This window comes from Stegostoma tigrinum, chromosome 40 (genome assembly GCF_030684315.1).
Source record: "Stegostoma tigrinum isolate sSteTig4 chromosome 40, sSteTig4.hap1, whole genome shotgun sequence".
NCBI lineage: Eukaryota > Metazoa > Chordata > Chondrichthyes > Orectolobiformes > Stegostomatidae > Stegostoma > Stegostoma tigrinum.
Window position 1 is genome coordinate 16146439 of NC_081393.1, and position 12577 is coordinate 16159015.

Sequence of the window (12577 nt, forward strand, 5' to 3'; positions counted from 1 at the left end):
CCCACATAATCTACACCTCCCTGAACACTACAGACAATTTAGCATGGCCAATCCACCTAGCCTGCATATCTTTGGACTGTGGGAGGAAACCGGATCACCCGGAGTAAACCCAGCCAGACACAGGGAGAACGTGCAAACTCCACGCAGACAGTTGTCCGAGGCTAGAATTGAAAAACTCGGGTCCCTGGCGCTGTGAGGCAGCAGAGCAAACCACTGTGCCGCCCAATATGCTGTATGTGCTGTGGAAATGTCTGGGGACAGAATAGAAGTAGTGTTACTTGGTTTTTAACCCTGTGCTGTACCTGTCCTGTGAGTGTTTGATGGGGCTGGTGTAGAGAGGGCTTCATTTTAGTTTGACAGAGTACAGGTTGCTTTATTCCATATCTAACTCCATTCTGCATCCAACCTGGAAGTTTTATTGAAAACTGTAGAAGCTTTAAGAGAGTAGAGTGAGCTTTATTTCATATCTAACCCCATGTTGTACCTGCCCTGGGAATTTTATTGAAAGCTGTAAAATAAGCTTTACTTGGAATCTAAACTATTCTTTTTGGTGTTCACATTGTGTGCCTGAACTGAATGCATTCTATTCCTAGCCTGACATTCCTGAAGTTAACAGCCCAAAATTTACCACAAAAGCTGTCTTTGTTCTCTGTTTCAGTCATTGGATTGGAGTTGGCTTTCCAGCTGATAAGGAATTGGGCACTGGATTTAATAGTTCCTCATCAATTAGCTGTGATTATAATATTACATGAACGTGGGACTTAACCTCTATTAGATGAAGCAGAGGGAAGTCCGAATGTAATTTGCACTAATCTTGGTTTGGGAAGAGGAAGAAGTTCAGACTTCGATCCGTCAAAACTTGGTCATCACTGCCTCCTGCCACTCATTTCTTCGTGATCAACTTCCTCTCCTGCCTCTATGCAGTTGGTTGAAACTCTTCAGCACCCAGGAACTTCCCAGTTTGCCATCTCAGTGAGGGTTGAAGAGATGTACATGAGTCAAATCTTGCTGCACTGTAAAATGCTGAACCAGCCCCTGTGGAGTCCTGCATCTCATGACAAGCAATGGGCTTTGGCATGGGTTGTGATTGTAATGGTTCTTGCTACACTGGACCTAGGTTTCTAGTAGGAGAGAAAAATGTGATTCAAATTCATTTCTCACTGCTTTGTTTGAGCTGGTTTCTACCACCTCAACTGCAGGCTATTTGTTGTAGTAAAGTCACAGCACGAGCTCCTTTTAAAATAAATTAAAATGTATTGCCTTCATCCTGTCTGTATTATTTTGCTGTTATGTGTGAAAATGAAGTTTAAACAAAACCAGCTGATGTTTGTCAGATTTAGTGTTCTAAAATCTGTAGCTCAGTACATATAATCTGATCCATCAGGTAAATCGACCACAGTTTTCATATTGCTGTCAGCTGTGGTTCTGCAGTGCACACTTCTGAGTCAATAGCTTGCAGGTTCAAGTTCTGCTGCAGAAACCTGACCTCAAAATCTAGGCTGAAACCCCTAGTGCAGTGCTGAGGGAGTACTGCAGTGTCAAAAGCATCATAAGGAAAAAAAGAAATAGGAGCAGGTGTAGACCATTCAGCCCTAAAGCCCGCCATGTCATTCTGTACGATCATGGCTGATTGGACCTAGAACTCAATGCATCTTTTCCCTAATTCATTCAGGAGATGAGGGCATCACTGGTCAGGTAGTATTTATTGCCATCCATAATTGCCCAGAGGGCAGTTAAGAGTCAGTCACATAGCTATGGGTCTGGAGTCACATGTAGGCCAGACTGGGTAAGGATGACAGTTTCCTTCCTTAAAGGACATTAGTGAACCAGATTGTTGGTTGTCAGGAAAAAAAAAATGGTTTCATGGTTATCATTAGATTCTTAATTCCAGATATTTATTGGATTCGAGTTCCACCATCTGCCATGGTGGGATTCAAACCCGGGCCTCTGGAACGCTATCTGGGTCTCTAGATTAACAATATAGCGATAATACCACGAGGCCATCGCCTCCTTTGTCCCAGCTCATCATAGCCCATAGTTCTGAGATATTTCCAAAATCTTCCTCCTTTCTTTTTAAATTCATTGTGGTCAAGTCTCCACAACTATTCCCTCTGAGAAAAAGCAAGTCTCCATATATCTGTTCCCCCCAAAAGAGTGACCCCCTAATATATTTCCACATCCATCTTGTCAAGACCATTCATTATCTTTTACAATCAAGTCATAACTTGCTGTTCTAACCTTCAATGGAAACAAGCCCAGCTTGCCAATAGTTCCTCATAAGGCAACCTATTCACCCATGTATCAATCGAGTTATATCCTTCTGAACCACCTTCACCGCATTTACTTCATTTCTTAAACAGGTAGATCAAAATTGCAGTTTTCTAGATATGGTCTCACCAATGCCATGTATAACTGAAGCATAACATCCTTACTTCCAATTCCTCTTATTACAAGAGACAGCATTCCATTAGCTGCCTCAATTATGTTCCGTATGTGCATACTAAACACTCGTGCACTAGAACATCTGAATTCTTCTGCAGCTCATAATTCTGCAATTGTTCTACATTGAAGTAATAGTCTGTTGTTTTATTTTTCCCATTCTACCTACCAAAGTGAACAACCTCTGTTTTCCCAGATGGTACTCCATTTTTGCCCACTTAACCAATCTGCAAATTCTTTGAATCTTTATCGTAACATACTTTCCTAGGTGTCTTTATTATCTGCAAATTTATCTACCATGTCTTCATTGCCCTTATCTAAATCATTGATGGAAACTGTAAAAGGTTGGTACTGAACCAGTCTGCTGCAGGACTGTACTTGCATCCTACCAATCAAAAAAGACCCATTTATGCATCTTCTGTTTTCTGCCAGCCAGCTAATCTCATGCTAATATTGTGCATCCAAAACCATGAGCTTTTATTTATAGGATAGCCTTTGATGTGGCACAGTACTACCACGAGCTCCACGTTATCCACAGTATATTACTTATTCAGGAAATGGCTAATAAATTTGTTAAACATGACTGACCCTTCACAAAACCATGGTGATTCTTACCAGTTACCTTGAGATTTTCTAAGTGTACAGCTATAACCTCTTTAATGACCAATTCTAACACCTTCCCCATCATAGATGTTAAGCTAACTGGTCTATTGTTTCCTGTTTTGTCCCTCCCTCCCCTCCCTTCTTGAATAGAGGTGTCATATTTGCTCATTTCCCAATATGGCAGACCCTTTCCTAATTGAGAATTTTGCAAAATTAACAGCAATGCATCAAATCTCATTAACTACCTCTTTTAAGATGTAATGCAGCTGAACCTCCAGACTTGAAAGCCTGCAGATCGGTTCAATTTACTTCATTCTGTTTCTATGATGATTTATAATTTTACTAACTTTGTCTCCCTTCCACCTCCCACTTTACAGCTATTACTAGAGATTCATTTTTGCATTTTATACACTGTGTCTTTATCATCTACTATCAACTCCCTGTTCTCACCCTCCAGAGGCTCAACACTCACTTTATTTACTCTCTTCCCTTTTTATATCTGTAGAAAATCTTCCTATCTGTTTTTAGATTTCTATCTAGTTTTCTTTCATATTCTAATTTCTTTCTGCTGGTGAACTCAGTCATCACTTTTTGGCATTAGATATATTCTGAGCAGTCATCTGATATACCACTCATCTTTGTATAACTACATGCTTTTTCTTGTGTTTGATAATTTCGCTAACCTTATTTTTGCTGACCGTGGCTGGGGGATCCTCTCTTGGATTTTTTTTTAATAAAAAGAATATACTATTTGTGAGTATTCTGAAATATCCCTTAACTGTCTCTCTATTGATGTATCCCTTGCCTGGTATGCCAGTTCATTTCAGCTAGCTCCGCTTTTATGCCCACATAGTTGCCATTACTTAACTTTAAAATACTAATCTTAGACCCAGTTTTCTTCCTGGCATTCTGGATGTAAAATTAAATCATATTGTCACTGCTGTCTAGGAGAGACTTTTCTCTTGGGTGATGCTTAATCCTGTCACTTTACACAATATCCAGTGTAATATAAAGATAGCAGGAACTACAGATGTTGGAGAAGGGTCTCAGTCCGAAACGTCAGCTTTCCTGCTCCTCTGATTCTGGCCTGCTGTGTTCATCCAGCTCTACACCTTGTTATCCAGTCTAATATAGCATGTTTTCTGGTTGATTCAAAATGTGCTTGAATAAACTATACAAAAACTCTGTATGACCTTCTTATCAAGGTAATGACTGCTAAAGGGAATTTTACAGTTTTTACGTAGATTAAAATCACCCATGATTATTGTTGGCTTTTTTTTTACAAGCATCCATTATTTTATCTTGGACCAAGATTTTCTTTAACTATTGCAGTATTCGGGATCCATTCAATCCTTGCAGCCACATTTCCATAAATGGCTGTTGGATCATCTTTATTTACTTCAATATATGCTGTCAATGTGTTCATGAATGCTGCATGCATTATGATACAGTGCTTTTTGTCTTGTCTTTTTCTGATCTTTGTAGAAAGTAGCTTTGATTGTTGCTGTATTCCTTGTCTTTTCTTTATTACCTCTGTCCCTTCCTGCCATTCTCTAAACTCACTTTTCCTCTCATACCTTTCTTCCATTTGTTAACACAGCACACGTGTCCACATTTGATTCCTTGCCCTGACCACTTCATTTAAAAACCTCTCTCCATCAGTTATATAATTCACAAGGACACTGGTCCCAGCATTATGTAGACCGTACCAATGATACAGCCTCCACTTTCCCCAGTCCTGGTGCTAGCACTCCACAAACTGAAACCCATATCTCCCTCATTGGTCTTTAAACTCTTATATTTGTCTCTCTAATTTTATGTGACCTGAACCATTTTTCACATAGATCAGGTTGAGTGTCTAGCTCCTTATACTTTCTATGAGGATCTGTTTTCCTATGCTTATTTTTCTACCTATATCATTGGTACCTACATGGACCACAGCAACTGGATCCTTTCACTCCCACAGCAAGCTTCTCTCCAGCCCTGACATATCCCAAACCCTGGAATTGGACAAGCAACACAGCTGGCAGGATTCTTGCACTTCGATGCAGAAGATGCTGTCACAGAGAAACATAGAAAATAGGAGCAGGATAAGGCCATTTGGGCCTTCGAGTGCACTCACCCTTTCTTCATGATCATGGCTGATCGGCCAACTCAATTGCCTAATCCCGCTTTCTCCCCATAACCTTTTGTTCTATTCACCTAAAGTGCTAGTTGCCTCTTGAATACATCCAATATTTTGACATCAACTACTTATGAATTCCACAGGCTCATCAGTCTCTGGGTGAAGAAATGTCTCCTCATTTCTGTCCTGAATCATCTACTCCAAATCCTCACACTGTGACCTCCGGTTCTGGACAAATCCACCATTGGGAGCATCTTCCCTGTCCAGTCCCGTTAAAATTTTATAAGTCTCAATGAGGTTCCTCCCTCATTCATCCCCACTATCACTGCATCTCTTGTCCCTTTTCCCACTTGACTGGGTTTCCGTAACACAGTACCATTATTATCTCATCCACCCTGAAGCCCCTATCATCTGAGCAAGCTGAAAGATTTTCAAACCTATTGGACAATTCCTGAAGTTGAGATTCGTCTCCAATTCCTTATCTGCCTCACTCGTAGTCAGACATTCTTGTCCCTGACCAATGACCAAATCATGAGACCCTATCCTAAGTGGGTGTGACTGTCTCCTAATGGAAAGATTCCAAGTTATTTTCCCCTCCTTGGTGCCTCACAATGTCTGCAATTTATTTGTTTCATAGATATTGTATTAACATGACCAACAATTTGTTTACTATGTTAAACTTATCATAAAGCCTAATAAAGATTCGTAGTTAATCATTTATCCAATTCCACCTTACAAATTCTGTATATGCCAATCTTTCTAGCAGTACATTTCATGTCCTAGCAATCCTGTACATGGTAACAATTGTTATGTACATGGCCTGGGATGCTTGTGTTCCCTGTTGCTACAGCCTTGGATGTGACTTTTTTTGTTTTAAATCTTTACTGAAAATATTAAGGTAGGCATAACAGTTGCTCCTGTAATTTTTCATTTTTGTAATTCATATTTGTACATACCATTGTCAACCTGGTAATATTTGGTCTTTGCATTCAGGAAACTTCCTGAGATTTTTATTGAGGTTTCATCCAAGCCCCAAATTGAAAAACAATGTGAACATTGGCTTTTGCACTTTGCAAACTTTCGGTATAGCATACTGACTCTATTTCTGGAGAACATGATTAATCAGTTGCCCCCCCCCCGCACCTCCAACCAAACCCCACAAGTGCTGCAGTAATGCCCTCTGGTGACCTGATCTTTGTCATCCTGGGATGGGACATTGAACAAACATTGTTTTTATGCCTCAGCTCCTGAGACAGCAGAAAGGGCATTATTTCTGTCTATGTGTAAATTGGATCACTGAAAAACCTCACACAGTTCTTGTTCTGAGAAGATGTCTGGCAGGGAATGTGCCTCATGTCGGTGCCTTGCTCAAGCTGCAATGGCTGCTGGTGAAAAGAGAATGCATGCAAATGTCTTCTCCATTGCTATGGCTCTGGAAATGATCATGTTACATTGCTACAGCCTCAAATGGTCTTTTTTTTCTGCATTGCATGTGCAATTTGTATGAATTGCTCATTTGTTGCTGTTGTATGTTTTATTGAAGGCTGCAACATCAACCAACTGCATATTAATCTTCAAACTTTTCTATAAATTTTTTCCCACCATGTCATTTTTTAAAAAATTGTTTTCAGTCATAAATGAGTTGTGGGCATCTCTGGCTGGGCCAACATTTATTGCCCATCCCTAGTTGCCCTTGAGGAGGTGGTGGTGAAGTGCCTTCCTGGGCTGCTTTAGTCAATGAGCTGTGGGTCGTTCCACAATGCCATTAGGGAGGGAATTCCAGGATTTTGACCCAGAAATGACACAGAAGGAATGGTGATATTTCCATATTAGGATAGTGAGTGACTTGGAGGGGAACTCACAAGTGGTTCCATGTGTGTTCTGCCCTTGTCCTTCTAGATGGTTGCAATGATGGGTTTGGAACGTTTTGTCTGAGGAACCTTGGTGAATTCCTACAGTGCATCTTTCATACAGAACACACAGCTGCCCTTCAACCAAAATTAGAATTAAAATCTCCAAATTCCCTATTGGTAGTAGCAATGGAAGTTCAAATTTAAGACTGCAAGCCACTTTGCTTCACACTGTTCACAGCACATTGAAGGCAATTGTACTCTGTTGCTATGAGCTGTGATGTTCCTGCTGTGTTGCTGTGGACATGGAATTTGGATGCTTCGTTCCTATGGCTCAGGGTTCTCGTGTTCTGATGCTTTGGACAAGAATTTTCATGGTCTGTCGCTATGGGCTAACATTTTCTCTCCTTCAATGTTGCTGTGGCCTGGGATGCCATGATGGTGGTGGGTTGAAGCTCCATGGAACAGCTGCTGACATTTTGTGTCCTGTTTCTTTCCTCTTTTTCTCTTAGTGGTGAGTGTCAGACATCCAGCTAAGAACAGGAGCTGGGAGTCCCAGGCTCTGTGTTACAAGAAGTGTTTCAAACGTCCCTGGACAGGGCTTTAGCTCTGGGTTTCTGGGAGGAGACCTGCTTCTTTGAAAACGGGATCCTGATAATGAAAAATCCTCTTTATATCTGGATGAGGACACTTATCCCTTATAAAAAGGTCCTGAAAGTAATGAGCCTTTTTTCACAGAATTCAAATTGTAGAAGTCATCTTTAAGAACAGTCCCAATGAAAGTCCTCTCTGTTAATTGGATTGTCTTGATGGTAAGACACCCTCCTCAACTGTTGCTCAATCTCTTCTCCATTTGTGTGTAGGTGGCACTGATGATTACGCTGGAAGAATGAGAAGCATTTCACACATGCTGCGATGTTTAGGCCGTGACAATTTTAAATTTGACTTTGTTCCTTATGGTTGTCACTGCACCCGCAAGAAGAGACGGATTGTGATTGGAAAGCCAGTGGACTTTATTGATTGGTAGGTACTGCAGTTCCTGGCAGTGAGGATGGAAAAAGTGATCATGATGCAGCTTTCACATCCTTGAGATTTCCCAAAGTGCTTCACAAAGAATTTGCTTTTCAATTCGTCAAACAGATGACTTAACAAGTGGTTCTGATGGTGTTACCCAGAAGAAAACCCCTGATTAATTTTGAACAGTGCTTGAGGATCTTTTGTATCTAACTGAAAATCCAACAACACAGTGTCCTTTACAGTACACCAAGGGACCAACTGGATTGTGTGTTTATATCTAGTTAGCTAGGGTTTAAACCTATGTACCCCCAATTCAGACAATAACATTGAGCCACTAGAATAAATTTTAAACATTTGAAAAAGGACAGATGAATACAAGCTAACCTATTGAACCTGCCTTATCCTGGCACAGTTCAACTTCTGCATAACATTGCACCATTCCCAGTTACATGCACCCATGCAATCTGATAGAAAGGCAAAATAGAACAAAAACCTCAGTCAAATGTGAAAGGGAGATGGCAGTATAGTGTTAATGTCCCATATTAATGTCAAAGGCATTGGTTCAAGCCCCACAGCTAGTTCACCCATATCCTTTATGAAGAGAAATCTGCTATCCTTACCTGAGATAACACGGTGTGAAGCTGGATGAACACAGCAGGCCAGGCAGCATCAGAGGAGCAGGAAAGCTTGACGTTTTGGTTCAGGACCCTTCTTCAGAAATGGGGGAGGGGAAGGGGATCTGAAATAAATAGGGAGACGGTGGAGGTGGATAGAAGATGGATAAAGGAGAAGATAGGGTGAGAGGAGACAGACGGGTCAAAGAGGCGGGGTTAGAGCGAGTGAAGGTGAATGTAGGTGGAGAGTTAGGAAGGGGATAGGTCAGTCCAGGGAGGATGGACAGGTCAGGAGAGCCGGATGAGGTTAGTGGGTAGGAGATGGGGGTGGGGCTTGAGGTGGGAGGAATAGTTAGGGAGTCTGGGACTAGCTGGGCTAGTTTTGGCATGTGGTCGGGGAAGGGGAGATTTTGAAGCTTGTGAAGTCCACATTGATACCCTTGGGCTGCAGGGTTCCCAAGCGAAATATGAGATGCTGTTCCTGCATCTTTCGGGTGGCGTCATTGTGGCAATGCAGGAGGCCCAGGATGGACATGTTGTCCGAGGAGTGGTGGGGGGAGGGGTGCGGAGGTGAAATGGTTCGCGACTGGGAGGTGTAGTTATTTGTTGCGAACTGAGCGTAGGTGTTCTGCAAAGCGGTCCCCAAGCCTCCGTTTGGTTTCCCTGATGTAGAGGAGGCCACAACTGGAACAGTGGATGCAGTATAGTACATTAACAGATGTGCAGGTGAACATCTGTTTGATGTGTAATCCTGTGTAATGATGGGGGTGAGGTATAGGGGCATTTGTAGCACTTGCTTTGGTTGCAGGGAAAAGTGCTAGGGGTAGTGGGGCTCGAGGGGAGTGTGGAGCGGACAAGGGAGTCACGGAGACAGTGGTCCCTCCGGAAAGCACATAAGGGTGGGGAGGGAAGAATGTCTTTGGTAGTGGGGTCAGATTGCAGTTGGCGGAAATATCGGAGGATGATGCGTTGGATTTGGAGGTTGGTGGGGTGGTACGTGAGAATGAGAGTGTTTCTATTTTGGTTATTATTGCGAATAGGGCGTGTGAGCAATGAGTTACGGCAAATGCAGGAGACATGGTCGAGAGCATTTTCGATCACTGTGGAGCGGAAGTTGTGGTTTTTGAAAAAAGAGGACATCTGGGATATTCGGGAGTGGAATGACTCGTCTCGGGAGCAGATGCGGCGGAGGCGAAGGAATTGGGAATACAGGATGGACTTTTTACAGGAAGGTGGGTGAGAGGAGGAATATTCTAGGTAGTTGTGGGAGTTGGTAGGCTTAAAATGGATAACAGTTTCCAGGTGGATGCCAGAGATGGAGACAGAGAGGTCCAGGAGGGAGAGAGAGGTGTCAGAGATAGTCCAGGTAAACTTAAGGTTGGGGTGGAAGGTGCTGGTGAAGTGGATGAACTGTTTGTGCTCCTCGTGGGAACACGAGGCGGTGCCAAAACAGTCGTCAATGTAACAAGGAAGAGATGGGGGATAGGGCCAGTGTAGCTTTGGAAGAGGGATTGTTCCATGTACCCTACAAAGAGGCAGGCATAGCTTGGGCCCATGCGGGTACCCATGGCCACCCCCTACCTGATATGTTTCACATAAACTCTGGACATGCTAACTTTTAACTAGCCAATAGCCTTGCAAGCTTTTCAGTTCAAGGGCACTCGGAATTATCAACAAAACAAGCTTTACTAACAAAGCCAACATCCTATGAAATGACATTTGAAAATTTCAGAGAAGCTGTGAAATTAAGAATGGTTCCAATTATCTGACAGGCTCAGAATTATGATCATTCTAACACCCGGATACTTGAAATCTCACAAAACAGCTAAAAGGATTATGGATTTAAATGCAAATAAAAGTCAAGCATGTTTAGAAATAAGAAAAAATTTGCTTTTCTAAAAAAAATTGAATATCGTTGATAAAGGGCACTAGAGAAAATTTTGGAGAGATTAGAAAAATGATTGAGTAAATCATGTGTTAATGGACTAGGAATAATTCAGTGTTAAGTTTGAAAGCTTGCAGATTTTAAAAGTGGCAGGAAAGTTTGGAGTGTTGTAGGCTTGCTGATGAGTAAAAGACCTGCTTTACTTCTGCTGTTAGCATCCTTGTGTCTCATCATGGATCTTTTACATTCAATACAGTGTTGTATGAATTCAGACTATCATTCTCCTTTATCATTGTGAATTTCTGTCTGTAATGTTCTGATGCATTGATGCCCAGGGTAAACGCATCATTCCTCTAATGTGAATGCATCTTCTGAATTATTGTTACTACCTCTCTGTTCTAAGGTGCTGCCTTCAGCATCAGTGCTGCTACAAGACACGAGTAGGAGAAGGTTGCAATCCAATGATCCATTACAGATGGAGCTGCATTGATGGGATCGTGGAGTGTCCTTCAAGTAAGCTTAACTGAATGAGATTTATGTATGTTCAGAACACTAACAAGGGGAAGTGTAGGGCCATAAATAAAGCAGATGCTAGGCACTTACAAATTCCTTAAATGAATGACACCTAACATTAGGGTTACTAGGGGAAGAGGGCAGTCTACAGCATATATTGTAGCTCCCCTGGAAGGAAAATGTCTATTCTGAGGAAAGAAAGAAAGAATTCTATTTCTTTACAATCTTCCAAAACTTCAGGAAGCCTTAAATGCTAATTTTTGAATTGTAGTCACCACTATAGTGTTGGGAAATATGGTGGCCAATTTGTGCACAGCAACCTCTTACGAACAACAATATGATAACTGACCAGATTTGCTATTAGTTGACGGATAAATGTTGGACTGTCACCAGGGAGAACACCCTGATTTCCCTCAGCATAGTACCATGAGATCTTTTACATGGGACCTTTCTCTGAGGGGGTAATGGTGCCTTGGTTGAATATCTCATCCGAATATTGGCACATTTGGTAATCCTGCACTTAAGGCAGTATAACATTTTATCAAAGCTGATAGTACTCTGACAGTGATAATGGGAACTGCAGATGCTGGAGAATCCAAGATAATAAATTGTGAGGCTGGATAAACACAGCAGGCCCAGCAGCATCACCTGCTGTGTTCATCCAGCCTCACAATTTATTATCTTGTACTCTGACAGTGCTCCCTCAGTACTAAATCTCTAGCAGTACAGTATTCTCCCATTGCGTCTCTAGCAATGCAGGGCTTCATGAGTAATGCCCTTCAGTACTGTGGCACAGGGAATGTCAGTGCGTCATTAATATTTTGGCAGAGAGTCTTTGATTCAACAGTTTATTTGAAAGGGTGGAGGAATGGGTTTCTTATTGATCATGTTTGGACCGCTATCATAGAAGTGCAAACAACATATTTGTATAGCACCATTGATTTGAAAATGACATGTCTCAATGTATCTGACAAAACTATTATTAAATAAAATGAGTCACCAAATCACACAAGGTGAAATTAGATTAGAGGAACAAAAGATTTGCTGAAGAATTTGTTTTTAAGGAGTGCCTAAAAGGAGGAGACTGAGTTAGAGTTGTGAAGAGGCAGTGGATGTGATCTTTCTTTGAAAAACAAAGGCTTGTTTAATTACAAAAAATACTGCACTGGAATCTGAAACTGTAAAGAATGAGTTTGTCTCACTTACAGTTTATTGTATTCATAACATAGTGTATGATCTTTTCTGTGTTGGAACCATGAAACTTCTCAATATGACCCTACCTATAATGCATTGCTGATCTGGGGGAAAATAGCTAATTTAGAAAATTAGCTATTTCTAGAACCTCTTTTTTTAACAAAAATATTTTTGTTGAATTCCACTCTCTGATGGCCATCTCTGAACAGTTTTTCCTTACCATTCAGGACCCAAGGCAAACTTGTGCCACATAGCCAGGTGCACATGTGACTACTATCTGGCCCTCTGTCTGCTCCCATTCCCAGTTTGGGAGAAGTACAAGAATCACCCATTGAAA

The 12577-nt window shown here is 41.5% G+C and overlaps 1 protein-coding gene across 3 annotated transcripts in view; it reads left to right on the plus strand.

The window, feature by feature from the left end:
- The window catches only part of ikbkb (inhibitor of nuclear factor kappa B kinase subunit beta), a 70741-nt gene extending 69476 nt beyond the window's left edge, over positions 1-1265 (plus strand). For all 3 annotated transcript variants that reach the window (XM_059641045.1, XM_048522835.2, XM_048522836.2), the window contains one exon: positions 659-1265. In XM_059641045.1, the coding sequence (XP_059497028.1) occupies positions 659-688 (30 nt within the window). In that variant the 3' untranslated portion in view covers positions 689-1265. The remainder of the gene's footprint in view (positions 1-658) is intronic.
- Positions 1266-12577: the final 11312 nt, after the last annotated feature.